Source organism: Grus americana, chromosome 22 (assembly GCF_028858705.1).
Source record: "Grus americana isolate bGruAme1 chromosome 22, bGruAme1.mat, whole genome shotgun sequence".
Classification (NCBI taxonomy): Eukaryota; Metazoa; Chordata; class Aves; order Gruiformes; family Gruidae; genus Grus; species Grus americana.
Window position 1 is genome coordinate 3,957,441 of NC_072873.1, and position 26,075 is coordinate 3,983,515.

General features: G+C 61.6%; 2 protein-coding genes across 3 annotated transcripts; one reads left to right on the top strand and one right to left on the bottom strand.

Annotated features, from left to right (window-relative positions):
* Positions 1-300: 300 nt before the first annotated feature.
* CNTNAP1 (contactin associated protein 1) lies at positions 301-9,747 on the top strand. The gene is made up of 24 exons (XM_054801495.1): positions 301-444; positions 2,122-2,223; positions 2,503-2,696; positions 2,792-2,939; positions 3,187-3,390; positions 3,464-3,648; positions 3,734-3,877; positions 4,229-4,490; positions 4,571-4,720; positions 4,789-4,960; positions 5,049-5,155; positions 5,263-5,382; positions 5,531-5,734; positions 5,839-5,995; positions 6,143-6,270; positions 6,403-6,570; positions 6,648-6,866; positions 6,945-7,184; positions 7,279-7,515; positions 7,689-7,816; positions 7,953-8,046; positions 8,174-8,407; positions 8,519-8,566; positions 8,659-9,747. Exons 1-24 carry the CDS (start codon positions 366-368, stop codon positions 8,847-8,849), a joined length of 3,915 nt encoding a protein of 1,304 aa, XP_054657470.1. The 5' UTR covers positions 301-365; the 3' UTR covers positions 8,850-9,747.
* Positions 9,748-10,186: 439 nt separating this feature from the next.
* EZH1 (enhancer of zeste 1 polycomb repressive complex 2 subunit) lies at positions 10,187-26,057 on the bottom strand. 2 transcript variants are annotated; one of them, XM_054801344.1, is made up of 20 exons: positions 25,982-26,055; positions 24,960-25,080; positions 24,237-24,365; positions 23,803-23,922; positions 22,618-22,738; positions 21,844-22,017; positions 20,840-20,942; positions 20,406-20,569; positions 19,469-19,560; positions 18,523-18,703; positions 17,468-17,664; positions 16,902-16,993; positions 16,279-16,319; positions 15,622-15,747; positions 14,459-14,637; positions 13,701-13,796; positions 13,253-13,334; positions 13,023-13,103; positions 12,537-12,621; positions 10,187-12,418 (listed from the first exon to the last, which is right to left on the bottom strand). In XM_054801344.1, exons 1-20 carry the CDS (start codon positions 25,990-25,992, stop codon positions 12,358-12,360), a joined length of 2,256 nt encoding a protein of 751 aa, XP_054657319.1. In that variant the 5' UTR covers positions 25,993-26,055; the 3' UTR covers positions 10,187-12,357. The 2 variants fall into 2 exon arrangements, with proteins under 2 accessions (XP_054657319.1, XP_054657318.1); XM_054801343.1 differs by having other exon boundaries at positions 10,187-12,414; positions 12,533-12,621; positions 13,253-13,796; positions 25,982-26,057.
* Between the last annotated feature and the right edge of the window lie 18 nt (positions 26,058-26,075).

The following is a 26,075-nucleotide window of genomic DNA, read 5'->3' on the forward strand; positions in this document are numbered from 1 at the left end:
CGTGCCCTACACTGCCAGTGCCCCGCGCTGCCCACGCAGCCCCACCCTGAGCCCACCGAGGCCACGGGCCGTGGTCTGGCTGCAGCCCGGGGAGCTGTAACCCCGCACCGGGCCCGGCACTGAGGATAACCGGGGGGCCCGGCGGGAGCACCCCTCGGGGGCGCGGCAGCGGGGAGGGGGGGGGGGGGCCGGGACTCTGCTCTGCGCCCAGCTCGGCCGCCGCCGCCTCCCCCCGGTCCCGGGGCCGCCCCCCCCCCGCCGCCACCGCCCCCCCCCCGCCCCGTGGGCGGAGCCGCCGGCCCCGCTCCGCCGTGCGGCTGCAGCACCGGGAGCGGCGGCGCCGAGGGCGCTCGGGGCGCTCCAGCATGGGCGCTCGCTGCCTCCTCGGGCTCCTGCTCGCCGCCTGCTCCGGCTTCCTGCGCCCCGGCCCCGGCTGCCTCGCACGTAAGTGGGGCCGCAGTCCCGGGAGTGGCCGCTCCGCACTGCGGGACCGCACCCGCCGCCCCGGCCCCGCACCCCCGAGCCGTCCCAGCTCCCCGAGCCGCCCCCGGCCTCCCCGTTCTCCCGTGCATCCCCCGTTGTCCCCCGAGCATCCCCCGGCATCTCTCGGTGCCCCCGTTCGCGTCGTCCCCAAGGTCATCGCCGGACACGGGCGGCCGGGAGCCCCCCCACCCCCCAGCCCGCGCCCTGCCCGGGGCCGCCCCGCCGCAGCCCCCCCCCCGCCGGCGGCACCGCACCCGCCCGGATCCTCCGGGGCCCGGGGGATCCGGGATGCCCGGGGATGCCCGGGGATGCCCAGGGGTGCCCCGGGCACCCGCCCCGCTGCATCGCATGCCCGAGCCCGGCGCGGCCCCGCGTCCGTACCGGGGAGGGGGCTCGGGTCTCGGCACCCCCGGCCCGGCTCGGCCCCGTGTCCGGGCACCCGGGAGGGCGGGGGCAGCCCCGCGGAAGCCGGCCCGGGCTCCGCCAGCACCTCGGCCAGCGCCGCCGGCCCGGCCCGGCCCCGCCGCGGGGCTGCACCGGGCTGGTCCCGGGCCCCGGTGCGGGAGGGGCTGGGGGGCGTCTGCCCGGGCACGGGGACGGGGACCGGCAAGGCCCTGGCCTCACCTAGCAGCTCTCTGCGGCCCCTCTGAGCTGCGGCCCTTGGCCCCTTCCCCCAGGGCAGGGGTGGCCCGGGACCCGCTGGCTGCGGGGGATGGAGGCCGGGGACGATGCAGGCAGGAGGCGATGCGGGCAGGAGGCGATGCAGGCAGGGGCTGATGGAGGCAGGAGGCGATGGAGGCAGGGGCTGATGGAGGCAGGGCTGATGGAGGCAGGGGCTGATGGAGGCAGGGGGCGATGCAGGCGGGGGGCGATGCAGGCAGGGGCTGATGGAGGCAGGGGCTGATAGAGGCAGGGGGCGATGCAGGCAGGAGGCGATGGAGGCAGGGGTGATGCAGGCGGGGGGTGATGGAGGCAGGTGTGATGCAGGCAGGGGGTGATGCAGGCAGGGGGTGATGGAGTCAGGGGGTGATGGAGGCAGGGGGTGATGGAGGCAGGGGGTGATGCAGGCGGGGGCTGATGGAGGCAGGTGTGATGCAGGCAGGGGGCGATGGAGTCAGGGGGTGATGGAGGCAGGGGGTGATGCAGGCAGGGGGCGATGCAGCATGGGCGCAGCGCGGCTGCCCTTGGCCCTGCAGTGAGGGCTGGGGGTGCAGCAAACGCTTCTGGGCTCCCCGAGCTCCGCTCGACCCGTCCGGGGGGGCCCTGCGAGGGGTTCGGGGACCTCGGCCTCGCCGGAGCCTCCTCTGCAGATGTCGCGAGTTTTTGCACGCCCCCCTCCGCCCCCCGGCCTCCCACGCGGGACCCTGCGGGGCGGGGCGGGGGAGGGGGGTCCCGGTGCCCACGTCAGTGCGGAGGCTGCTGGTGCGGGCGTCGGGGCCCGCAGAGGTGTGTCAACTCCGCTGCAGTGGGAGGGGAGAGCGGGAGCTGGACCCGCCGCGCCGCCGGACGCGGAGCCCGCAGGGTCCGCAGGGTCCCCAGAGCCCGCAGGGTCCGCAGGGCCGGGCCGGGGGGGCTGCAGTGGGGACACCGCCCAGTTCAGTGCCCCGAGCCCGGCTCCCAGCCCCACTGTCCCCGCAGGACCCTGCTACGATGAGCTCGTTGCTCCCCTCTACTCTTCGTCCATCGGTGCCTCCTCCAGATACAACATCTTCTACTCGGCCAGCTTTGCCCGGCTGCACAGTGAGTCCCCCCCATGGGACTGGGGTGCAGATGAAGTGGGGGGGCCGTGGGCAGGGAGTGCCCCCCACAAGGTCTTGTCCCATGAGGGGCTGAGGCGTCCTCGGGTGCCCACGGCAGAGCCCTCAGCATCCCCTGGGGGTGGGGGAGAGCTGATGTCCCACGGCCCTCCAGCTCCCACCCACAGTGGGGTGCTGCAGTGGGGCCGAGCAAGCAGCCCCCGCTCAGCTGGGAGCCGCTGGGTGCTGGGCTGTGGGGCCGGCTGAGCCGCTCCCCCCACAGGCACCAGCGGCTGGTCCCCCGACCCCCGGGACAAGCAGCCCTGGCTCCAGATCGACCTGATGCAAAAGCACCGGATCAACGCGGTAGCTACACAGGGAACCTTCAACACCTATGACTGGCTGACGCGCTACATCGTGCTCTATGGAGACCACCCCACCAGCTGGAAACCCTTCTTCCAGCAGGGCAGCAACTGGGTAGGCGCTGCCGGGGCACCCGGGGGTCCCTGTGGGCGGGGGAGCAGAGATCCCTGGCCCAGCGCGAGGTGCTAATGGTGGCCCTTCATCCCCAGACGTTCTTCGGGAATGTGAACGAGAGCGGGGTGGTGCGGCACGACCTGCACTACCCCATCCTCGCGCGCTACATCCGCATCATCCCGGTGGCCTGGAATCCACGCGGGAAGATTGGGCTGCGCCTGGGCCTCTACGGCTGTCCCTACCGTGAGTACCCGGCTTGGGGGCTCCGGCAGCCCTGCGCGGGGTGGGACCCTGGCCTGGCTACCCGTGTGGCAAGGAGCCAGCTCCTGGCTCCGGCACGCCCAGAAAACCCTTTCCCAGAGGGGATTGTGTCCAAGCAGTCTGCAGTCATTAGCTCTGGCACAAACTATAGCAGAAAGGAGTGTTCCCCGTGCCAGGGCACCTGCTGCTGCGGACATTGATGTGGCTGGGGCTGCTCTGCTCTCCCCAGGGTCCCACGTGCTCTACTTCGACGGGGATGACGCCATCTCCTACCGCTTCCGCGCCAAGAGGATCAGCACCCTCGAGGATGACATCTCCTTCAACTTCAAGACGCTGGAGCAGGATGGGGTGCTGATGCATGGGGAGGGCTCGCAGGGCGACTACATCACGGTGGAGCTCAAGCAGGCCCAGCTCCTCCTGCACATCAGCTTAGGTGAGCTGGGGCCAGGGGACCGGGGGCGGCACGAGGCCCGGGGGGGCCGCTGGCTGAGGCTGCCCCTCCCCAGGCAGCAGCCCGCTGCACGCCAGCGAGGGCCACACGACGGAGGCGGTGGGCAGCCTCCTGGATGACCAGCACTGGCACTCGCTGCACATTGAGCGCTACGGCCGCCACATCAACCTGACGCTGGACGGAGAGGTCAAGCGCTTCCGCTGCCACGGCACCTTCGACCAGCTCGACCTCGACACCGAGGTGGGGGCGGCAGGCGGGGAGCTGCTGGGATGCTGACCCGTGGCATCCCCCGGCAAGGGGCTGACCCCCTCCCTCTGCCTCCCAGCTCTTCTTCGGGGGGGTGATCGACCAGGACAAGCAGCACCTCACCTACCGGCAAAACTTCCGGGGCTGCGTGGAGAACATCATCTTCAACGGGGTCAACATCGCTGACCTGGCCCGGCACCGGAGACCCAACATCCGCTTTGAGGTCCAGCCCTGGGTGTGACCCCTTCCCCAGGGGTCCTGTCCCTGCTGTGGGGGCAACACCTTTCCTGGAGGAGGGACAGGTCCTCAGCCCTGTGGTGGGGTGACCCCTTCCCTGAGGCCGGGCTCCCCCCTGCTGAGGGGTGACACAAGGCCGGGCAGTGGCTGTGCTCAGCTGAGTGGCGCCGCATCGACCGCACAAGGTCGTCCCTGGCCCGGGGCGCCCACCCAGCACTGCCAGGCAACAGGATCGAGCGGGGGCGAGTGGGGCCGGGGCTGTGGGAATGGGGGGGGGGGAGTGTCTCTCCACTGCAGGAGCATCCCCTTCCTCACCACCTCCCATGGTCTCCCCCAGGGCAGCGTGGGCCACTACTGCCAGGACCAGCTGAACACCCCCATCACCTTTGCTGGCATCAACAACTACGTGCGGGTGCCGGGGATCCCGCGGAGGAACCGCCTGGCCGTCAGCTTCCGCTTCCGCTCCTGGGACACCGCCGGGCTCCTGTTCTACACCAGTTTTGCCGACCGCCTGGGCTCCCTCGAGGTGGTGCTGAGCGAGGGGCAGGTCAACGTCTCCATCGCCCAGCCCGGCAAGAAGAAGCTGGAGTTTGCCGCAGGTGGGCTGGGGAGCCGGCACGGGGCCGGGGGCTGGTCTGGCGGCGGTGCCTCCCCACGCACCCTCCTCTCCCCCCCGCAGGGCATCGCCTGAACGATGGCTTCTGGCACTCGGTGCAGCTGGTGGCACGTGACGGCTCGGCCGTGGTGACCATCGATGATGACGACGGTGCCGAGTTTCGGGTGGCGCACCCCTTCCAGCTCCGCACTGGCAGCCAGTACTTCTTTGGAGGTGGGTGGCGGGGCGGGGGCTGGGGGCGATGGGTGCCGGGGGACCGCTCACCCCGCTGTGCCTTGCAGGCTGCCCCAAACCAGCCTCGGTCACCGGCTGCCGGTCGAACCAGACGGCCTTCCACGGCTGCCTGCAGATGCTGAACGTGGACATGCAGCCCGTGGACGTGGAGCTGCTGGTGCAGCACCGGCTGGGGCAGTACTTCAACGTGCTCTTCAACGTCTGCGGCATCACGGACAGGTATCGGTCTGGACAGGAGTGCTGGCTGAGAGCGGGCGGGGGCCAGGGGCTGTGCCGGTGCCGGGACAGGAGCCCTCTGCTCCCTCAGGTGCACCCCCAACCTGTGCGAGCACGACAGCCGCTGCGTCCAGTCCTGGGACGACTTCGTATGCATCTGCGACCTGACGGGGTACAAGGGGGAGACCTGCCACAAATGTGAGCCCGCGGCCTTGTGGGTGGGGGGGACAGGATGGGCACCCATGGCTCTGCCGGCTGCCTGGGGCTCCCCTCGCGCTGAGCCCAGCCCCGTTTGCCTCTTCCAGCCCTTTACAAGGAGTCGTGCGATGCTTACCGGGTCAGCGGGAAAACCTCGGGGAACTACACCATCGACCCGGACGGCAGCGGGCCGCTCAAGCCCTTCACGGTGTACTGCGACATCCGAGGTGGGGACGGCGTGGGAGGACATGGGGGTCCCTCTGCCCGGTGCCCCAGGGACCAGTCCCCACCTGTGCACTGGGGCTGGAGCAGGACGGAGAGGGGACATCCCGGGGGGGGGGGGGCCGGTCCTAACAGCCCCCCCCACCTTCACAGAGGACCGGGCATGGACCATCATCCGGCACAACCGCCACTACGCCACGCGGGTGACGGGCTCCAGCGTGGACCAGCCCTACCTGGGGGCCGTGGAGTACTGGAACGCCTCCTGGGCCGAGGTCTCGGCACTGGCAAACGCCTCCGAGTACTGCGAGCAGCGCATCGAGCTGCACTGCTACAGCTCCCGCCTGCTCAACACCCCCTGTGAGCGCCGGGGGGAGCGGGGCCGTGCCGTGGGGCCGTGCCGTGGGGCCGTGCCGTGGGGCCGTGCCGTGGGGCCGCGTGCTCACCCTCCCCTGTGCCCTCAGCCGGGCTGCCCTTCAGCTTCTGGATGGGCCGACACAACGAGCGGCACTACTACTGGGGGGGCTCGCGGCCGGGCATCCAGCGCTGCGCCTGCGGGTTGGACAAGAACTGCGCCGACCCCAAGTACTTCTGCAACTGTGACGCCGACCACGCGCTGTGGTGAGCCGGCAGGGCCTGCGGGACGGGGCTGCGGGACCGGGGCTGCGGGCAGATGCTGGGGGTTCAGGCAGGGGTTCGGGCAGGGGTGTGGGTTGGTGAAAGGGCAGAAGCCCCTCACGGCCCCTCCGAACCATGCGCCATTTGCAGGAGGACGGACAAGGGTCTGCTGACCTTCGTGGACCACCTGCCCGTCACCCAGGTCGTGGTCGGAGACACCAACCGCTCCGGCTCCGAAGCCCAATTCCTACTGGGTCCCCTACGGTGCTATGGAGACCGTGAGTGACCGGATCCGCAGACGGTCCCCTGCCTGCAGAGGCCCCATGCCCACGGGGGTCCCATGCCTGTGGGGGGCCCACACCCGTGGAGGGTCCATGCGCATCCCTCACCACCCCTCCTGCTCCCCGCAGGCAACACCTGGAACACCGTCTCCTTCAACAGGGGTGCAGCCCTGCTCTTCCCCACCTTCCAGGCCAACCACAGCCTCGACATCTCCTTCTACTTCAAGACCACCGCCTTGTCTGGAGTCTTCCTGGAGAACCCGGGCTCCCGAAACTACGTCCGCGTCGAGCTCAACAGTACGGACGGGCGGGGGGTGCAGAGGCGCGGGGGGCGGTGGGACCGGGGGGCTCCTCCTGACATCATGTCCCCGCAGCCACCAGGGATGTGGTGTTCGCCTACGACATTGGGAACGGGGATGAGAACCTGACGGTGCGGTCGGTGGTGCCCTGGAACGACGATGAGTGGCACCAGGTGAAGGCTGAGCTCAACGTCAAGCTGGCACGGCTGCGGGTGGACAAGCTGCCCTGGGTGGTGCGGCAGGCCCCCCCGCAGAGTTTCGTCCGCCTGGACTTCGACAGGCCCCTCTACGTCGGTGAGACCCCCCAGCCGCGTCCCCACATCCCCAGGTCCCCGCGTGCCACAGGACGCTGAGTCTCGGCCCTCGCTGCAGGTGCGGCGGAGCACAAGATGCGCCCATTCCTGGGGTGCCTGCGGGCGCTGCGGATGAACGGGGTGACGCTCAACCTGGAGGGCAAGGCCAACGAGACGGAAGGCGTGCGGGTCAACTGCACCGGCCACTGCCAGGACCCGCCGGTGCCCTGCCAGAACAGCGGGCTCTGCGTCGAGCGTTACAGCCACTACAGCTGCAACTGCAGCGTCTCCGCCTTTGACGGGCCCTTCTGCAACCACGGTGAGCAGGTGCCTGCCCGCACCGAGGGTGGGGACCCTTCCCGGGGCCGGGGAGAGGATCCGTCACCCCCGTCACCCCGCGGGTCACCCTGCAGACATCGGCGGGTACTTTGAGGAGGGCACCTGGGTGCGGTACAACATCCTGCCGATGTCGCTGTACGCCGCCCGTGAGTTCGCCAGCATCGTCAGCAGCCCCTGGCAGCCCCTGCCCGGCTACAACCTCACGAGCGAGGAGGTCAGCTTCAGCTTCAGCACCACCTCAGCGCCTGCCGTGCTGCTCTACGTCAGCTCCTTCGTCAAGGACTACATGGCCGTGCTCATCAAAGACGACGGTGAGGGCAGGGCTCCCTGCCCCGGGGTTCACCCAGAGCCCGCGGGCACCTCCCCAGGCGCTGGGGCCACACAGGACCCTCCTGCACCCTGATGCCTGTCACCAGCCCTTCGGAGGGGCTGGATTTGTCCGCTGAGAGCCCCGTCCCTGCTGACGGCCCCGCTCTGCCCGCAGGGAGCCTGCAGCTGCGCTACCAGCTGGGCACCAGCCCCTACGTCTTCGCCCTCACCACCAAGCCGGTGACGGACGGGAGACCCCACCACGTCAACATCACCCGCCTGCACCGCACGCTGTACACCCAGGTATGGTGCTGGGGTGCCCTCCCCGTTGGGGGCTGGGGGGCTGCGGGGCTGGGGCTCAGGCTGGGAGGGGGCATGGGCAGGGTGCAGGAGGTGGAGGAGGCTCAGTGGGTGCTGACCCCGTACGCCTGCCCCCCAGGTGGACTATCTCCCCGTCATGGAGCAGCAGTTCTCCCTGTTTGTGGACAGCAAGCTGGACTCACCCAAAAACCTGTACCTGGGGCGCGTGATGGGTGAGCTGGGTCCTGCCCTCGGCCACCCCCTCCCGTGCCGGGACCCCCGCGGGCACCACGGTCTCCTCTGCCCAGCACAGTCCTTGTCCTGTGCGGGGATGAGCCTTCTCCTTCTGTACCCCCACAGAGACCGGCGTGATCGACCCCGAGATCCAGCGCTACAACACGCCCGGCTTCTCAGGCTGCCTCTCGGGGGTGAAGTTTAACAGCCTCGTCCCCCTCAAAGCCATCTTCCGCCCCACCAGCGTCCTGCGGCCCTACAGCATCCGTGGGGAGCTGGTGGAGTCGAGCTGTGCCTCCATGCTCCCCCTCACCACCATCCTCATCCCCCCCGAGATGGACCCGTGGTACATGGGCACAGGTAGGTGCCGTGGTGGGACCCCAGCGGCACCCCGAGCCTCCCAGCAAGCGTCAGCTGCGGAGGGGATGACTGCGCTGCAGCCCAGTCTCACTGCCTGCTCTGTCTCCGCAGAGTTCCCCCACGTGCACGATGATGGCTGGATTGGGATCATCATCGGGTGTAAGTGAAGTGCCCGGCCGGTCCCTCCCCACCTCTGCCCTGGCCCCCCTGCCCCTCCCCAGCCCCTCACCGCTGCTTTTCCCCCCCCACAGTCGTGACCTTGCTGCTCCTCCTGCTCGGGGGGCTGCTGGTGCTGCTGTACTTCTACTACCACCGCTACAAGGGCTCCTACCACACCAACGAGCCCAAGGCCATCCAAGACTACGGCGGCGCTGCCAAACCACTGTCGGTGCGCAAGGACCAGAACTTGCCCCAGATCCTGGAGGAAGCAAAAGGGGACTAGCGGGACCGGGGGGGTGGGACGGGCTCGCAGCCCCCGCAGCCCTGGGAGCCGCCCAGGGACGAGCGAGCGTCGCGGGACCAAAGGGCCGAGCACACCTGAACTGCCAACACTTGCCTCCGGATCGGACCGGACCGCACCGACCGCCAGCTCCTCCCCGCGGCCGCCACCGACCCGGCCCCGGAGCGCAGCCGCGACCCGCCGAGCCCTGACCCCGCTAGCCCCGGGCACGCCAGCAGCCCCCACACCGGAGGCAGGCTGCTGCCTCCCACCAGCTGCCAAATCTGTCCCGGAGCCCACCCTCCCTTTCGCAGGGGAGCGTGCTGGGTGCGCCCGGCTGCCGCCACCCCGTTAGCGCCGCTCGCGCGTAGATTACCCGCCGCTTTGCTCGCTTAGCCAGAGCCACGAAGGAAGCCACGCAATACCCAGCCTCGGGGCACAGCCCCGGGGCGCGCCGAGCAATACCCTGCCCATGCGGGCGACGGCCGCCGCTGCCGCGCATGACGCCACCGCACTTTGCTGAGATGCTGCTTTCATACAATCAGGTACGGATCCTTTCTACCATTTTTGTTGCTGGATATTCTACTACACTCTGATTTTTTTATTCTCTCGGTTTGTATAAAAAACCAAACGGAAGCTCCTGTCGGGTGTTACGTTCCGCGTGTCGTGGTACGTGGTCTGTAGTTTGCTACTTCTCTGTACGAAGTGCCGGTCCTGCCGATTACCTCCAGCCCAGGGAAAGCTCCTGTTCACTCGCTGTATTGTGGTAAGACGACGTTACAGAAATGCATTTATCTACCCAAAGGCCTAGCTCCACTGGGCACTTTATTTTTAAAAAACCTGTTTTGTTGAATGAGATGTGAAGATACTCAAATAAAGGCAGAATGACGGCGTTTGACACTCCCCAGCCTTCGCTTCAGCAGCCTGGGCACGCTGCGGCAGCAGCTCCTGTCCCCGCTCCGCGGCTCAGCCTGCACCCAGGGAAGGGACCGGCGCTGACAACAGCAATTCCCGCTCCTGGAGCAGGATGCGGGATGTAGAGAGCCGGGGCTGGATGCAGCTCAGCCTGCTGCTACCCTCGTACACACACGAGTGCGTCCCGCTCCCCCACCGCGCACCTCTGCTGCCTCCCAGCCCCGTGCTGGCTCCCTGGCACCCATCTGCGCCGCTCTGCAGCCCCAGTGCCGGGCACACGCTTGGGCAGCCGGTGGCACCAGGCTGCTTGTGAGCCCGGCCAGGCTTCGGGGTGCCAACTGCCATGGAAGGGGCAGTGGGGCTAAGGCAGCGGCAGGCAGGGACGTCCCTAGGGTAAGAGAGGCCAGCGAGCCACTGGAGGATGTTCGCTACCACTTTATTATGACAAAGGCTACAAGCCACGTTATTTTTAAAGTGCATTATTATTCACCGTCAACAAACCACAGACACAAGCCTGGTGTAGTGCAGATATGGCCGAGGTGGCAGAGGACGCTGAGCTGAGAGCAGGGCTGAGGGGAACCAGGTGGACGGAGGTGGCAGGAGGTGATGGGGAGCGGGGTTCAGGCAGGTGCCAGGGTACAAGTGCTGCTCCAGACAGACCCAAATCCCCCCAAGCCCCAGGAGGGCATCACGGACAGCAGGAAGGACGGATGGATGGCCTTTGCTGCAGTGGGAGACTAGGAGAGGCCGTGGCAGGCTGGGCTGGGCTCCCGGGGCAGCCCCAGCACCTCTCTGCATTCACGGACCGTGCGGCTGCGACAGGGCTGCGCCACGGAGCCTCGCGGTTTCCCAAAGGAGCGGGGCAAGGCTCCCAGCGCCGCTCAGCTCTGTGCGGTGTCCCCAGACAAACGCTGCCTGCCCCCCACATCACTGCCCCCCTCACGGGGGCGATCAGCCGGGCTCCCCTCCAGAGGAACCGTCTTGGTGCCACCTCGGGAGCCCAGCGCTGGACACCCAGCGGAGCACCCTGCGGCACCCAGCGTCAGGCCGGGCAGCCGGCTGGCAGCGTGCGCCGCTCCTACAAGACAGCCCCATCCCTCGGGTCACCCCAGGGCCGTGCCCCGCTCAGGGAAGAGCCCCCACATCCAGGTTGCCCCAGCCCAGATCTGGAGCAATGTCCCTGCAAAGGTGCTGCTGAGGAGCGACAGCCGTCTGGGGTGGCTGCGGTCCCTCCTCCCCACAGCCCCTGGCCGGCACACGGGGCCCAGCTGCCGGCTGAGAAGGATTAAAGTGCTTTTTTCTTTTTCTTTTTGCATGGGGCGCTGTGGCCAAACCTCACCCTGCCAGAGAACATTTCCCCTTTATCTCCAGGGCCAGGACTGGGGTGTCAGCAGCCCTTAGGCAGGTTTCTGAGGAGCCTTCCCCGGGTCACCGCAGGCAGCGGCAGGTCTTCTGCGCCCTGTTCAAACCTCGGCACAGCAACGAAAGGCTCTCACCCCGAGGGGACCCGCTCTGCGGGCTCCTGGAGCGCCCGACACCTCCCACAGAGCCCGTGACGCTCCAAAAGGGACTGTCCTGACAGACAAGGGTGGAGGAGCCGGCTCTGGTATCGTGTGGTCAGGAAGCATCTGCCTGGACGTGGGGTGGCCAAGGCCCATCTCCTGCTCTGGGTGCAGCCCCCGCTGGTCTGCGGGAGTCCCCCCCCCTGCAGCCCCAAAGCTGCTCAGCAGAAGCATCCATGTGCCAGCCCCAGCAGAGCCAGGCAGCGGAGCAGCTGGGGATGGGCAGGAGCCCACCAGCCACGAGAAAACGCCACAGGCCGGAAGGGCTTCCTCAGACTCACGGGTTCCTGCTGCCTCTGGAGTCCTCTTGTGCTTGCAGCAGCATCCCCGTAACATTGTCTCTAACCAGCTCAGTGGTGTCCCTACCCAAAGTGACTTTTTGCATAGTGCTGCTCTCCCCATGCCCAGACATCGTGCCACAGCCGGGCGGTCTCTGTCCCCCAGCCAGCTGGGGCAGAGAGGAAACGGCCTCAGGGGCAGCAGCCTGGGGCACGGGGACCACTGCAGCCGCAGGTCTATGGCTTCCAACCCTGTCGCTGTCCTCGTCAACGGGACAAAACAGGCAGCAAGAGGTAGCACCCGAGACCAGAGCTTACCCCAGGGGACAGGGCTGGAGGGGAGCACCAGCCCCTCTGCCCCAGGCCTCGGTGCAGGCAGTACCTCACCCGCTCTTGTTCTTCCAGCAGTCGGCAGAAAATAGAAAGAGCCTGAGAATTCGCGGCTGTCCCTCCTCCTGCACCACTGCTTTTCTTCAAGCCCCAGCTGCCTTGGTCCATGGGCTCCCTCCAGCCCGGGAGACCGCCCGCAGCACAAGGCTCCGGCGCCTGCCCCAGCCCAGGGCTGGCAAAGCTGCCGCCCGGGCAGCAGCCGCTCACACTCCTGCCCCAAGTCTCTCTCCGGGCGTCTGGATGGAAAGTAGCACTTGTGACACACACAGCAACGGGAAGAGCAGCAGTCATGTCAGCGTGAAGCAAACATGGCATTGCTTACAAGGTGCAGCAGCAAGGTGTGCTGGGGACCGCCCCGCACAGAGCCTAGATGATATCCGTCTCCCTCTCTATGCCAACATACTTCAGGGCGTCTGCCTGGCTGTACCTGTAACACAGGAAAGTCACGGCTGCTGTAATGGCCTCCTGCGCTCCCCGCAAACGTGTGCTCAGAAAGCGGGGTCAATCCTGCACCCCAGCCCCCAGCTGGCCGCTCCCCAAGGTACCTGTAGTCAAAGAAGAGCTCCTCTCCCGCCTGGATGGCCCTCTTGGCAAAGATCCCTATCCGGTGGTCTCCGTTCACCATCACAACTGCAACCAGAAAGACGACATGAGAGACGTGCAGCTCCAGCTCAGGCGAGGAGGTCTCGCAGCACTTTTGCCCTTCCTGGCCACTTGATGGCCCCCGGGGCCACGGGACCCCAGCTCCTGCCCAGCAGGAACGGGGTGCTTCCCGGGGAGCTCCCAGCCGCTCTCCAGCAGCGATCCCTCCTTGCGAGGCCAAGGCCACCGCAGAGCTGAGCGGGGCCCTCGCCAGCAGGAATGTGATTTGCTGCAGAGAGGAGGAGACTTTGTCCAGGTCTTTGAAGTTCTGCAGCTCCCACAGGCTCAGAGAGACTTGGGACCCCGGAGAATCCACTGCGATCCTGGAGCTGAGCAGGACCCCAAGGAACCTTCCCCCATCGAGATCTGCCTGGGCAGGGATATCTCACCTTTGGCATAGCAATTGGGGTTCACCGAGTGATTGGCAAAGCGGATTTTATTTCCTTTGCGGGTGGCGTCAACAACAAAATCTATTGAGAAAAAAAAAAAGAAGAAAACCATAGTCTAAAGAGAGGCCTGCTGCTCAGGCGACAGATGGGCTGAGACTGCCCACCTGGCCACTAGCCCCCTGCCAGGAAGCCCAAGTCTCCTCCAGCCCTTGCAGCCCCAGGCAAGTTACCGTTGTTGAGGTTGAAGAGGAAGCTGGACATGTACTTATCATAGACCTTCCCTCGCCGGTCAGCCTCATCCTGTGAAATAAGCTGGAGAAGGAGAACGCCTTGAGAGACACAGCCAGGATAGCTGTGAGGAGCGGGGCTCGCCCACCTCCTGGAAACACCCTCCTGCCCTCCCACCCCAGCGGGGAGCTCGCCAGGGCTCCCAGGGACGGAGCAGAGACAAGAGCTGGGCTGCTGGGAGCAGCACATACACGACACGCTCCTCCACGGTGGACGGCCTAGAGGTACCAAGATGGATCCCAAAATAGTGCAAGATTCAATCTCGAAACCTGTCAGAGCGAGCTCGCGGCCACGGCCGAGCTGGGGAAGGCACGCTGCCCCGCCGGACCAGCAGCTGAAGGAAGCACCGCCACTAAACGCAGCTTCCCGAGCACGGGCAGAAGCACTGACCTCACCACAGTACTCGGAGATGAACTCATTCTTCTGCACAGATTCCTTGATGAAAGTCCCCCAGCCGGCAACATCCGACGGTGCCAGCAACAAATGCTGGAGCCAAGGTGAAAAGAAAACGGTTATGGTCGGCAAGCCGGCTGCCCCCAGATCACACCCGCTGCATCGGGCAGGCCAGAAAGCAGCAGGGAAAGGTTCTCCACCTCCCGGCACGGCTCCACGTGACAGGGTTAGGGCAGTGCCCGGGAACGGCGGTGCTGTGCTGGCTGCCACACTCAAAGTCCCAACATCACAGGGTCAGGGAGCAAATGGGAGCCAGTGTCCATCTGGCATCCCCCAGTTTAGGGTGACACAGGGCTCCCTACCGACTCACATGTCATAGCACCGTTAGGCTGGAGCTGCACATTACTGGACACCCACTAATTTGCATCTTTCTCTGAATTTTTGTCTTTTTTACGTGCAATCCCTTGCTCTGAGCAGCAGAATTCAAGACCTAACCTTTCTCTGGAGTCACTTTTTACACTCCCTTGCTCTCGCCCCTCCTCACGTAACTCCCTCTCCTGATTTTCACATCCATAATCCATACGCCAGATTAAGTGCTACGGAAGCCTGGGGCAGAGCAGTTTCTCTTCCAGACCTCCTCACTCAGCCAGCCGCGGGTGGTTCGCACACCCTCTCCCACGCAGCAGGAGCTGTTTATCAGCTCTCCCCCGAGGCAGCCCCTGCCAGCGGTCCAAGAGCCACGCTGCTGTCAATACCTTTTTGAGACCTCGCTGGATGCTGCAGTTCTTGCAGGAGACCACCTTGCAGTCCCAGTGCTCCGAAGCCCCGCAGGTCAGGCAGAGGTCCGGATCGCACTCCCGCACGGCCAGGTAGCACGGGCACTGCTTGGTGTTGCACTGGGTTTTACAGCGGCAGCCTGGGAAGCGGTTCTGACCTGCAGCAACACAGCCCGCGGTTTTGCATCGTGAGGTTTTTTTCAGAGAACTGAGGGGCCGTGCAGTGTCCCTGCCCCACAGAAGCTCCTCCCAAGCCAGGTCTCACCCAGGCAGGTACAGAAACCGAGCCTGTTCGTGACCCAGGGCCACGCTGCCTGCCCACCGCCCCGCCTAACATAAGGAAGGTGCCTTTGTGCTAATAAAGAGCTCGACAGCCGCTCTGCTCTGGGCAGCAGAGACAGGAGTCCCCAGAACACCTTCCTGCCCCCCAAAGCTACGAACACAACGAGACAAGGTGAACGTGAAGCAGTTGGAAGCAAATCATGGAAACACTCTGCGTGCGCGGGAAGTCTGAGCAGCGCTCGCACTTAGCAGAGCACAGACCACGCACAGGGTCCTTCCCACCTGCGTGGCTGGAGATGCTGATCTACCTCTTGGGACTAATTACGTGCAGTTTGAAAATAAAGTACTCGGATAATATAAACATAACAGATCAGTACAGACAGTTGGCTCCCTGTCACCATGTAACCCTTCCAGCCCCAAGCTGTGTCATAACCCTTAACGAATCCACCCTCGGAAGCCCCACCAACGTGGCCAAGTGTGGCTATCTCCATTGCAGAGCTGGGAATGGAAGCCCAGAGAGGAAAAATAACCATGGCAGAGCAGCGACACAACTCCCATCCTAACTGCTGGCCACACATCGTGCTCTCAGGGAACCAGCAGCATCACCCGTGGGCTGTTGATGCTGGATACGGACACACAGACGAGTATTCTCCAACAAGAGCACGTATCTCAGCTGCTGAGAGTCACGGGGCAGCATGGAACAGTTTCCCCTTGGACTTTAGCAGACTGCTAATCAAACTGCTGCAGTGAATGCAGGAATAAAGAAGGCCTCCAGTAAATCCCAGCTCTGCACCCTCCCTCTGATCTGTGTGAGGAGAGCTGGCTGCTTTCCTGCCCGATAGTCCCAGGTTTCTCCTTACAGTCAGGGTTGCACTGGCAGAACTTCTCACAGAAATTCTGAGTCATGATGCAAGGGCAGGAGCTGTCACAGGGATGCTCGGGGTGGTCACAGGGCTGGTAGTTGTACACCTGGGTAGGTGAATTATCTAGAACAAGAGGAGAAATGCTCGGATTAGAAGCTGCACATTGCAGAAATGCCTGAAAGCAGCATGCCCAGGGCTCTGGAGCAGAGACGGTGCAAGCTCCTCGTCTGCATGCAGAGGGCAGGGAGCCCAGCAGCACCCAGCTCCGGCAGACACCTGGCTGCGAACACCGACACATGGCACACTCTGCCCTGCGCAGCCCATTTCACGGCAGGGCTGCACGCCAAACCCCAGCCTTCCCTCTGCCTGGAGCAAGACCGCACCGCCCGCACAGCCTCAGCGAGAGCATCGGCACGGTTGCGATTCCCACGGCACAGCCGCAGCGGGGCTGGCCCGTGGCACCCCAAGGAGTCCAGCTGGAGGGGAGGTGCTCCCCCGCTGCGCTGCTGCAGCTGCAGGCTGGAGAGCAGGATTCGGCCGTGCTGGAGAGCAGGATTCAGCCGTCCCAGAGAGCAGGATTCAGAGCTAGAAAACTCAATCCCGCAGGTGAGCGGCCTTGCAAACCTCGCGTGACGCAGCCACAGCAAACGTTACCTTTCTTCAGCTGAATCTTCCTGCAGTGCGCAGCCCACAGCCTGGAAGAGAAGCAGAGAGGGTCTGAGGGGATGCGCGAGCCTCCGTCGGGAACAGCCAGCCACGACTGCTCGGCACCACCAGTCAGCGTGGCAGCGGCAGACAGGCGATTTCTGAGAGGCTGTCTGGCAGCTTCATGCATTAATAACCACCGGCCGGCCATAAAGCGGAGAAAGATGAGAACAACGCAGCTATAGCAGAAGTTATTTAAGGCAAATGCTAGAGCCAGAATGATACTGGACACACTGGGAGCAGCACACGAAAAGTGGGTTACAAGTCAGGGAGCTGAGCCTCAGGCTGCTGTTAGGACAGCGGTACCGGCACGCACGCAGCAGTGCGGCACTGCAGCCAGGCACCATGCTGCCCTCTCCTCCGGGGCTGAGCCCGGGGCCGCGGGGCCGCAGAGCCTCCCAGCCAGGGCAGCAGCACCGGGGAGACGGGCCGGGGGCCAGCCAGCAGCCCTGTGTGACAGCAGGACGTGTGCGCAGATGGGAGCCAGATGGGGATTACCAGGAATGCTTTGGCACAAAAAGCAGTAGATCTGGTTGCATTTTAAGAACAAAACAAGCTTGTTCAACACTTGCCTGTGCTTCCTTTTCTTCTTCTGGGATGGATTCATTAATTCATTTGTTGGCAGTTTTGTTATGAGTGATTCTTTCACTGCAAACTGAAAGACCTAGCAAAGAACAGAAGCAAAAAGAAGAATAAGGTTCAGTGTACTCAAGTTGTTTTTATCTAAAGCATAAACAAGACAGGGTGTAAGCAAGCACACACAGGGGGGCTCTCAGTCCTGGACCAGTAAGCAGGCAGTTCTGCCCCCAGTTTCACTGACCGCGGCTGTCATTGCTCCTCTTGCCTGGGAAACAAGACACCCGCCCTGCCAGCGCGCCCGGCCTCACACAAGGAGCTCTGGAGAAAGCTCAGAGCACCGGGCACGCACGGGGCTCGCTCTGCAACAGCGGCAGTACTGCAAAGTAACAACACTGAACTCCACAAAGTGTCGATGCAACACATTCCTCGAAGCAGTTTGTGGCAGAGAAAAAAAAAAAAAAACAAAAACCCACAAAAAACCATCAAGCAAGCAGCGGCCAAGGCCTCCCTCCTGCCGCTGGGCCAGGCGCTGCAGTGCCTGCCCTCTCCAGGCACCCACCTGCTTGCACGTCTTTGTTCCCAGAAGCCTGGCAATGGAGCAGAAGTTGTTGAAGTAGGTCCCATGGAAGACACGGAAGAGCGACTCCTCGGCTCCCGTCCACTCGACGGGCTCCTGCGGCGTCTCCACCGTGAACAGCTGGGAGGAGGCCGGGCTCAGCTTCTGCTTGGTGGGGGTCTGGCAGCGGGAGTTTGCCTCTGGCAGGAAAGGCAGATATTAGGCCAAACACAACGTGGGAGAACGCACCCTCGCTGTCACAGCTCCCGAGGGCAGCGGTCCCCCCGAAGCGCCTGACACCTCGCCCTGGCCCCTGCACCGCGCTCCCTGCCACTGGTCAGGGGCGTCCAGCTGGGACGGTGGCGCTGGCCCCTTGGCAGCAAGGCAGCACCAGAGCCACCACGCCACCTTCCCCTTCCAGGGCTGGCCCAGGAGGGAGCACCCTGACCAGGGCAGCAGCACCAGAGAGGCCTGAGGATGAGGAAGCCGCTTCTCTTCTTTCCCACCCGACACGGGACATTCCGACCCAGACGGACAGGAGCCCTCTGCCCCTCGGGAGCTCATTCTGCCCTGGCCACCACCACTTCCCCTGGCGTGGCAGGAGCAGCTTGGTGTTTGTCTGTGGTACCAAGGAAGCGCTCGCCCCGACAGGTCCACGGACAAGCCCCTGCCTCGCCAGCTCCCGGCCACTGCTCTGTGTCACGGCAGGGACAAGCGTTGCCTGGGCACTGCCCTGCCGGGGGCACTTCCCTCGTGCACGGCCAAGCAAGGCGCTCAGAGCCGAGGGCTCTTGGCTTTGCAGGTCCCAGCAAAGCTCTCGCTTCGCCTGGCAACATTCCTCCTTCCTGGGAGAGGATAATGAATCCCACAGCAGCAAGGGCAGGGCCTGGTGTCCCTCGTGTTTGTTTAAGCCCAGCAGGAAACACCGGACTCTGTTTGCTAACTCCGACCTCCAGACCCCCGTGCGGGCCAGGGAGAGCCCCAGCTGCGAGGTGCCGCCTGTCCTTACTGCTCACGGCGCAGGAGGGGAGCGGGGTGTCTCTGGGCTGGCATCCTACCCGAGGAGCTAGAGGCCCACTCGTTGCCCGTGTCTCGGTCGCTGTCGCCCTCCCTCGTCTCAGCGATGGTGGAAGCCGGGGTGTTTGAGCAGGAAGCACCCACCACGTGGTGCCTCCGGCGGCGCCGGCCTGAGCACTTGGACCTGGGGTTGTGCAGCGCAGCAAACTCCTTGGCTCCTTCCTGCAACCAGAGCAGAAGACAAGGTGGGTGACAGATGACCAGGGAACACAGAAAGGCTCTTCCGCAGGCCCCGGGGCAAGCCCTGCCCTGCCACCACCAAGAGAAGGTGGAAGAACCACCACGTGCGGTCACTTCAGCAACTGCCAAGGCCCCGCCAGCTGCCTGCACTGCACATTCCCCCTTTGCTTCCTTCGGCATCGCCGCCCGGTTGGAAAAGGCTCCCTGGCCCTCCAGTCCGCTGCCCTGCCTCTTGCCCTGGCCATGAAGTTCTCCCGGCCTCTCCCTCTGCTCCAGCCCCGCAGCTCCCCAGACACCCCGTATCTGAGCCAGCCGACCAGCTCCTACACCACCAAGCGCGCCCACCTCTTCCCATCTGCAGCTCTCATCCCTGGTAACACAGCTAGGCTGCATATAGGAAATATAATTTCTAAAATAGCTCGAGCCTTCCCCACATATGCTAGATTCCTTCCCCAGCATGTTTAACCTGGGGTTCATTTTTTCAAAAGCTGCACTGACTCCAGAGAAATCATTCGTCACCACTATTTCCCATCTGCTAACTATGAAATTAGTCTTCGTTGGAGCTTTGCTAAAATACGCATCTGGTAAATTCTGTATTTGGATTCACGTTCCCCTGAATCTAATGAGGTTTAGAACTAATCCTGAAAAAATCATCAAAGTTGTGAAAAGGACCCACAGAGTTCTGCAGAGCAGGGCTGGCCAGGCCACTTCTCTCGTGGTTTCAAAAGCAGCAACGCAGAAACATACCAGCCAGAGGAAACAGTCTGCTCCACAAGGATCTGGCTCGATCTTGGTCTCTCTATTCTTTCGTTTGTACACATTAGGAGTAGCATGAAAAGCTGAAAAAATAATAGTTATCTTTACTATTAGCATCCTCCAAGAATCTCCCCCCACACCGCAAGGTTCAGGCGCAGCACGAACTCAAGGAAGGTAAGCGGGAGCCTGAGGCAGTCAGCAAGAGTGCCCGAGCGGCTCGCCCAGCAGCGGGGAGCGAGGCGGCAGGACCCCCCCCCCCCGGCCAGCCCTGCTCCAACCCAGGACTCAGCAGCACTGGGGGAACGCTTGGGAAGCAAAAAGATCTGCTTTCAGACTGAGAAAAAAAAAAAAGACCACATGATCTTAATATTATATCTTTTAATAAATAATTCACTGGAAAGAGTCCTGTGACTTTCCAAAGAAGCCCTTAGACCTGAGAAACAGCAGGTCCAACAGCTAATCAGTATCCAAAAGGCTTTGGCAGGACAAACCGCAGGAACATGACTAAGATGAAGCTGTAAGTTCCAGTGAGGCAACAAAACACAGGGGCATGTCCAGACTTTGGAAGTGAAACATTCATGCCTTTCCCTGATGAGCTTCTGCAAAGCAAGGGTAAAGTCTAGTCGCGGCAGTATTTCTGGCACAAACTGCCAGGAGGCTCGAACGCGGCGTGCTGAGCAATGGTGAGAAAGAGGGGACGGCCACGCAGGTCGGTTTACCATCCGTTTGAGGAAATGAGTGGAGCCGTCTTTACAAAATGCTTCTGGGCACCTGTCAGCTCCTAAGGCTCCACTGCAAACTCCGGGGAGGCACCACCCTCTAAAGGCTGCAGCACAGACACTAAGCAAGGCGTACAGAGGTACGAAGCACTGAGGAAAAATGAGGAGAAAAGGGCTCTAGGGAAGCGTCCGGCCGAGACTGCACTTACGATGCAGAAAACAGTCGTATTTGAAGCAGCGGCGGCAGAAGAGGGTGTGGAAGGAGTGCAGGGACTGCTCCCGCTGGACCGACTTCGCGCACGGCCCGTCTATGTTGGGAGTGCACTGCGGCGGCAGCACGTTTGGGTCCGACACTTCCGTGAGCTCCCGGTACCTATTCGACAAACAGAAACACCCACGGATGTGCCTGCTTTCCTAATTCGAGACGTTTTACACGACTCCATTACTATCTGGGCCAGTAGGACTCTGTCCCAGATACCTTGAGGCTAAACTAACGTTTCTAACGCTCAAAAATCGCTCTGCTCACGGTGCCTGCAGCCAACTGAGCTCTACTTTCTGGTCAGAGCACAGTGCAGTTTTCTGAAATACAGATTTCAACTGTGGCTAATAAAGGTAACAGACAACTTAAGTAGAGATCTTCTACCTCTCTTTCATATCATCCGGGAAGCCGTATTCAGGAAACATAGAAGAAATGGCAGTGAATATCATGTCATTTGGAAACCGCTTCTTCAAACACTTCTTGTTACCTAAGAAAAAGAAGAGACAATCCCTCGGTTAAGCTGGATGCGAACGTGTCTTTCCTTCTTCCACAGACAGCGATTCCAGTACGTGTTCAGAATTGTATTTTAAGAGACAGAAAGATAATCCCATATACAATGGATAAACCTTTTGTCCTGCAACTAGGCGAAGGCAGTTCCAGATGCAGAGCATGCTCTGCCACTTTCAGAAATGTGTTGATGGAAGTACTAATGATTTTTTAAGGACTATTACTATTTATTTTTACCAAGACAGGATTTGCAGACAATGCTTTTCTACATCTACGAGAGGTCCTGGTATTTGTGCTACCCGTATCACTATAAACCAAACACAAAGACAAAACTACCAGTCAGCATTCCTAAGGTCACGCAGGACACATGAAAAATCCCACAAACCAGAGCTTCCTCTATGTGACACGAACTCCAGGTGGCACAGGAGAGGGAAGAGGAACACTAATACATGGAAAACAGGTCTGGAAGGGATTTGAAAAGATCCACCTCCCTGGCCTACAGCGGAATCAGATCTGCCTCCAAACGTACTGACAGGCGCTTGCCAGACTGGCACTTCAAAATGTCCAGGCATCCCACAGCCCCTCAGAAAATACCCCGCTGCTTTGCTAATCTTCCCATGAAATGGTTTTCCACGTGACTCATCTAAATTCTTCCTCCCCACGCTTTAAGCTGGTGACTTTTTATCCTGCCTATAGGGGACAGTGAGAACAACCGATCTCCCTTCTGCTTTCGACTATCACCAGAACTTGCCAAGCTGGCTACTGCCCTTAGCGACACATTAATAACCAAGTGTGATGGTGGGAGAGCACTGACCCGCTACTCGGGCAGGGCAGGATGGAAACGTGACCACCACAGCCCCAGTTTCTGTGGCCAAACCCACCTTCCACTGCAATGCGCTTTCTTTTCCTTGTGACTGGCAACTCCTCTTTCCCATCCTCTTGTTTAACCTCAGAATCATTGTGTCCTTCCTCTTCCTCGTCCGAGTACTGATTCAGGGCGTTCACTAGCTCCAGGAACACAGCATCGCTGATGAGGACTGACCCTGAAATCATTTCTGAAACAGAGATATCAGCCGCTTTGTAGGAGTGCCATCATCTTTCACACCCCTCGTGGGGGTAAATCACAAACCAGCCACACGACGTTGTTAGCAACTAGAACCTGCCTCTCGATTTTGTAGGGATAGGTGGGATTTTAATGCTAGAGTCATAAGAGTGGTATATCATTTTTAGCAATCTGAGGACAGGCCATACCAGAGTTTTCCACCACCTTCCTCCCTCCAGGCAGAGTTATGATGGGGTAGGCAGCACTGCAGGGAAACACACTGGCTTCTCGTTTCTGAAAAGACTGATTAAAGTCTTGGCTAAGGTCACAAGCGAAGTGAGGTTGCTGAGCTCCTCCTAACCCCTAGCACATTTTTCAGCACCCCAGAGCACTCCTGTGAACAAGAGCATCAGCTCCAGAGCACCCCAGGCTTAGAACGGCGCGAGGTATCAAAAGGCAGGACTGTGTCCTTGCAAACTAGAACAGCAGCCATGTTTTTCTGCTCCAAGAGCTCCCACAGAAAAGCTGGTTACTGCTGCCACCTTTTGACTCCTTAACTACTTTGATATGTTATTTGCAAGAGACCGGACAGTGCTGACTGCTCCCAGGTTACCTTCCTCGCCGTGAACCTTCCCGTCATAGTTATTAATAAGCTCTTCAATGAAAGTTTCATCTTCTTCCTTCACCTCATCTCCCATGTAAGGGATATTGCACAGAACAGTTTCATCCTCCACCTGAAAAGAGATCAGATACAATTCGGAAAACCAGCGCTTGCTGATCCCCAGCCAGGCTGCGCGGCTGCGGCTGCTCCTGACCACTCAGACCCGCAGACAGCACAGCGCAAAGTAAAGGTTCAGCCTCCCCGGCTGCAGTTTCAGATGTCTCATCGCTGATATTTCATTGTTATCCCACGCCAGCAGCATAACCCTGACCCCGTGAAGCGCGATTTGCTTTAAAAAAGAAAAGCTGTGCCTCCAAGGCTTACAGAAACTCAGAAATGCACACATTGCCAAGAATAATAAGCAGCCAAAAAACGTCAGGGAGATCGTGTTCAAGGCAGAGTAGAATCGGAACAGTGAAAGGCAAAATGGTAACTCACTCCCCAGAGGAACACAGCCAAAGCTGAGGAGCATTCTCACGTTAACCACAGGAGCAAGGACACTGGACCCTCATTGCCATGGCACCACCGACCGACTCTTTGCATTACAGTCACCGGTGTCACTACTCCCCCAGTCTGCTACCGGAGGCTGCAGAGAGCCCTGCAAGGTTGCAGGAAAAGGTCCACGCCCCACACCAGGCAAAGAGCCAGGCTACCCACAGACCACCTAATCCTAACTACGCCACACCAAAATCCGCTTTTAAATCACTCCCCGCGCTGCTGTGAGAGAGGAACTAATCCTCAGTAGCATCCCTACAATGAGACCAGCAGGGTAATCCAGTCACAAAGGAAAGGACCTGCTTAAGAAATAAAAAGGAAGAAAAATCTTAAGGGAAAAAAAACCCCAAATAAACAAAAAAAGAACCCCAAAACATATTTACTCCATGAATCCTGTAAAATAATGGTGGCCCTATCAAGGAATCAGGTGTAAAGGAGAGACTAGCTGGGTAAGACAGCACGGATACAAGGCTTTTTTTATGGGATTCAACAAAACAAGCAACTAAAACAATACTTTCCATCATCTCTTGAGCAGACATCACTTGAAACAAGTGGGTTGAAGAGGACATAATCACTCCACAACCACGTAACAATTATAATTATTCGCACCAAGATCTTGCACCCCCGAGCCTTCCCACCTACCATGAAATTCTGCTGAAGAGGGGACCAGGAGTACATAATGGGCACCAGCGCCACCGTGTTCAGGGTCCTCATGTACAGCGTCTGGCTCGGAAATCCCGGAAAAATGCTCTCCACAGTACACTGGAACATGAGTACAGAGAAGGGCAGTGAGGAAACCGCCCTGGGAGGCAGTCGCAGCCAGGGGGAAACCGCGCTTCAGGACAAACACAGCGAAGCCCTGTGTTCACTACTACTTTGGGACTCCTTTCACGGGAAGGGTCTTTTGTTTTGGGGTTTTTTTTCCCATTTCTGCATCTCAGAAGAGCACGAGGTACGGCCTGACATCGACATAGGACAGCGCACACAAAAACCCGATCCTGTATCCTCACAGGTCCACGCAAAGCCCTGGTTCTAGTCCACCCTTCCTGCTGCCGTGCCCCTTCTCCGCTGCATACCTGTTTTAGGAACGGGTGCCCGCTGACTGGCTTCATCAATTGCACCGGCTGGACTCGAAGCTTCTTCCAGTCTTCATTCAGAATTTGAGTCTTTTCATGAACCTTTGCAAAGTTGGCCACAAATAGAGCCTGAAACAGAGAAAGCAGCACTCAAAATTTCAGAAATCACATTGAGGACACTATAAACCCCTCCTGAGATTTTGTTTCAAGTATCAAAATATATGCCAGGCAGAGCATTTCAAATTGATGATACTCATTAGAAGAAATTCTAATTAAACTCGACACGGGCACAAAACTGTGCTGAAAATCTGCCCAACAGCCAGGAGCTTTTGAGAACTCCTGATCCCAGCCAACCTCTTCAAAAATCCTGCCTGCCAAGGAGAGGAGCATCAGAGTAAGTCACCTGAAACCCACCAGCACGGAGAAGGTTCAAGCAAAGAGATGCTTTAAAGAACAAGTGGAAATGAGTCCTCTCGTTGCGGTTACGCGAGCACTCAGCCAACGGACTTCTCCGTCTCTACAACAGACACTGACTGCACGGCTCTAGGCTAATAACGGAGCGTGAGGGGAAGTTAGATCTCTCCAAACTTACCCAGCTTACAACTAAAATATAGCTGTGCAATTTGCAGGATGAAGCACCCATCCGATAGCTGCTCCAATACTGTGAGGTAAAGCCTTTAGGAGATATCCTTTCAGGTAGAGCTACCATCATTATGTCTTTACCTTAGCTCCCATGTTCGCCTGAAACCTCTTGAGCTGCCGAAGACGCATATATTCAGACTTGACTTTTCTTTTCCAGTATATAATACACTTTGACGTTGGAGGGGTGGCGATTTCCATTTTTCTATAAAAACACAGAAAGAATAAACATCAAATAACGGAGAGCTTAATCCTGCAAATAAGTTCTATTAGGAAAAAAAAAAAAAAAATCCCCGTGGATTTTAAATGCATCACAGACTTTAACTAGGAAAAAAATAACGTGTAAATCTGCAGCAGTCCTGTGTCGGAACAACCACGGCACGCAGTGCGCTGAGAAGCCCAGGGATGCCGGCCGCAGCAGGGACCGAAGCGTGCTGACCGGGATCCGGCCGCTCCTGCCCCCCGAACCCCCCCACCCCGAGCCCTCCGTGGGCACAGCCTGCCCGCCTGCCCCGGGTGGCGGAACGGGCCGCGGCCCCAGCGCCCCGCTGCACCCCGAGAGGCCCCGGGGGGTTCGCCGGGTTCCCCGCCCTCACCCAGGGACACGCCGCTGGAGAGGTGCGGGCCCCCGGCCGGGCCGGGAGCGGGGCGCGGTGGAACCCCGGCCTGGCTCGGCCCCGGGGCACCCCGGGCTGCGCTGCGGGCCCGGCCTCGGTTCGCCACGGCGCTGGGGGCTCCCGACCGCCGCCTCTCCGGCCGGGCCCGAGCGCCTCCCGCGGGGCCGCACGGCTGCGGTGGCGGCAGCGCAGAGCACGGGCCCGCGCCGGGAGCCGCAGCCCGGCTGCGCCGGTGACACGCACCGGAGAGGGCCGAGGCCGGCCGGCGCCTCTGGAACGGGAAAGCGAGTCCCGGCCCCGCCGCCCCGCGCGGCCGCTGCCCCAGGAGGCCGCAGTCCCCCCAGGCCGCAGCCGGTACTCCGCCGCCCCCCCGGGAGCTGCCCCGACCCCGCGCTCCCCCGGGGGTCCCCGGCGCCCGCGCCCGCGCCCGCGCCCCCCCCCCCCCCCCCCGCGCCGCCGGCCCGGGCCCCGCCCCCGCCCCGCACTCACTCCTCGGCCATCGCGCCGGGGGGAGGCCGCGCGCCCCTGCACAGCCGCGCCTGCGCCGCCACCGGCCCCGCCCCCGCGCTGCGGCCCCGCCCCG

Bases quoted from the DNA above. Each gene is read 5' to 3' on its own strand.
- EZH1 (XM_054801343.1), bottom strand. The intron at 20,570-20,839 runs GTAGAAGATCTC...TTTGTCGAATAG, and splicing joins CCGGATGATATGAAAGAGAG to GTACCGGGAGCTCACGGAAG. The intron at 12,415-12,532 runs CTTGGGGAGCGG...TGTTACAGGTAC, and splicing joins TCTTCTTTGACTACAGGTAC to AGCCAGGCAGACGCCCTGAA.
- CNTNAP1 (XM_054801495.1), top strand. From the start codon at position 366: ATGGGCGCTCGCTGCCTCCTCGGGCTCCTGCTCGCCGCCTGCTCCGGC. The intron at 2,224-2,502 runs GTGAGTCCCCCC...CTCCCCCCACAG, and splicing joins CAGCTTTGCCCGGCTGCACA to GCACCAGCGGCTGGTCCCCC. The intron at 6,867-6,944 runs GTGAGACCCCCC...CCCTCGCTGCAG, and splicing joins CGACAGGCCCCTCTACGTCG to GTGCGGCGGAGCACAAGATG.